At 41.7% G+C, this 1,930-nt stretch overlaps 1 protein-coding gene across 1 annotated transcript; it reads right to left on the minus strand.

Moving 5' to 3' along the window:
* Nucleotides 1-453: 453 nt before the first annotated feature.
* On the minus strand, nt 454-1,009 carry LOC130136221 (lachrymatory-factor synthase-like). The gene has a single exon (XM_056306388.1). It carries the CDS (start codon nt 1,007-1,009, stop codon nt 503-505), a length of 507 nt encoding a protein of 168 aa, XP_056162363.1. The 3' UTR covers nt 454-502.
* Nucleotides 1,010-1,930: the final 921 nt, after the last annotated feature.

The raw sequence follows: 1,930 nt of genomic DNA on the forward strand, positions 1-1,930 counted from the left end.
AAGCGTGCGAGTCTCGACACGTTAAAATAATGTATGTATTCGTGGAGCCCAGCCCAACTGAAGAGGACAGGCCGCAAAAGCCCTTGTTCGGAGCTTCGGCTCCTTTTATGTGGTGAGGAGACCTCCAAACGTGAGGCCAATTGTGTACACGTGGCAACCGACGATTGGGCTCAAGTACCCAATATTTCCTGCCCACTTGATTTCCCACCTACAGATTTTTATGTATGTGCTCCGGTGGCCCATCGTGTACAGAGTAGAATTTGTGGTCCTGCTTGCACCGTTACTAGTTGCCTGTAATGGTGTTGTTATGCTAGTCAAGTCCCATAATTAATGAAAAAATATAATCAATAATTCTCAAATCAAAATTCAGAAAGAAGGATAAAGCAAAGAAAACGGTAATTCATGTTGAGATTAGATCTCCAAAAAAATGCAAAGCACAACTATAAGAAATTATTTAAAGCATACATAATCAATCAAGAAGAGAGATGACATCTTTCTCCCTTCACCCACTAGCTTCTTGAATTGCACTTTCAATCTTCTTGGCCATTGATTGAAGGAAAAAATCAATGTAAGAACACAATTCTTGGAGCCCCCAACCCTCAACTGGATCAGACACGAATGACGACTCAATCATGCACCCACCCATCTTACCATCCCCATCTTTCATGGGCATCACTCTAATTGTTGCAACATAATTCTTGAACCCATCATTGTTGTCCAAGACCTCATAGCTGAAGCACTTCTCGCTGGGATCCATCATGAGGAGCCTCTCGTTGGCCCACTTGAGCTTCAACAGGTCGGAATCGCTGCCGAACGTGGTGGAGGTGCAGTACCGGACAAGGCCAAGCTGGGCCGGGATGCCCTCGACTCGGTGGCAAGTGTTGACAAGGGGAAGCAACTTGTGGAGATTGCAAAAATCCTCCAAGAATGGCCACACTTGGTCTGTGGTTGGCCCTTTCAGCTCAGCACTGGCCTTTCCTTCCCATCTTGACCGGGTTTCTTCAGCCATTGTGCGTGGGAGGGAGGGAGAGTCGTTGGGGTTATGGCAAAGATGGAGACATCTATTAGATGAAGCTCAAACATGTGGTAGCTAGATTCCCTTTCTCTTGGTATACAATATAACTAGAAACTTTTGTTTTTTTTATTTAATTATATTTTATGTCACATGGCGTAAGATGGTTAAAGTGAGACTAGATTCTTGATCGATCATTTTTAGACTTTGACTGTATACAAATACATGTCAATAGCTAAATAAGCGAAAGCTTATTTGCAGCCTGATATTTGTTGTCACTTAAATTTAGTTGGCAAATCAAGCATATGTTTTACTAAAAAAAAAATAAACAATAGTAAAATAGAACAAAAAATATATAATAAAAATAAACAGATAGATAAATAAAGGGAGGATAAGAAATAACGAGCCCCTCTGTGACATCCCGAATTTCGGCCCATTTTTGGGATTTCTAAAACGTGTAATTCGTCAGTGCACTTATAATAGAATCTCGCCCGGGAACTAATCACTCTTGGGTTCTTGTTTTTAAAATAGAGATTTTGCTAGAATTGCACTTGATCGAATTTGGCCGTTATTTAGACCCCAAACTTGACAGTCAATTTTCGGGAGTTTCGGGACGAAATAAATTGGACGGTGTCGATATTGTTGTGGCCAGCGTCGAGATTGTCAGGAATAGTGGAAAAGTGAATTTTCGACCGGGTACGAATTTGGGCTAGTAGACCTCCCTCGTTATAGTTTGATTTAATTAATTTGGCCTTTGTCCCTTATTATAATCGAGGGTTATTTTGGACCGGTAGATCGTTTTCGATTTTGAATTTGGGCCATCGGATCGCAATTAATATTTGAATGAAGTTTATTTTCTTTTATCTCTCTCTCTCTCCTCTGCGCGCCCCCACTTCCGCGCACGTTTCCCCCCTGCTT

This window comes from Syzygium oleosum, unplaced genomic scaffold, assembly GCF_021117445.2.
Source record: "Syzygium oleosum isolate NSW1041296 unplaced genomic scaffold, Sole_v2.1 Sole_v2.43, whole genome shotgun sequence".
Taxonomy (NCBI): Eukaryota; Viridiplantae; Streptophyta; class Magnoliopsida; order Myrtales; family Myrtaceae; genus Syzygium; species Syzygium oleosum.

Coding starts and splice junctions, on each gene's coding strand:
- LOC130136221 (XM_056306388.1), bottom strand. CDS start 1,009: ATGGCTGAAGAAACCCGGTCAAGATGGGAAGGAAAGGCCAGTGCTGAG.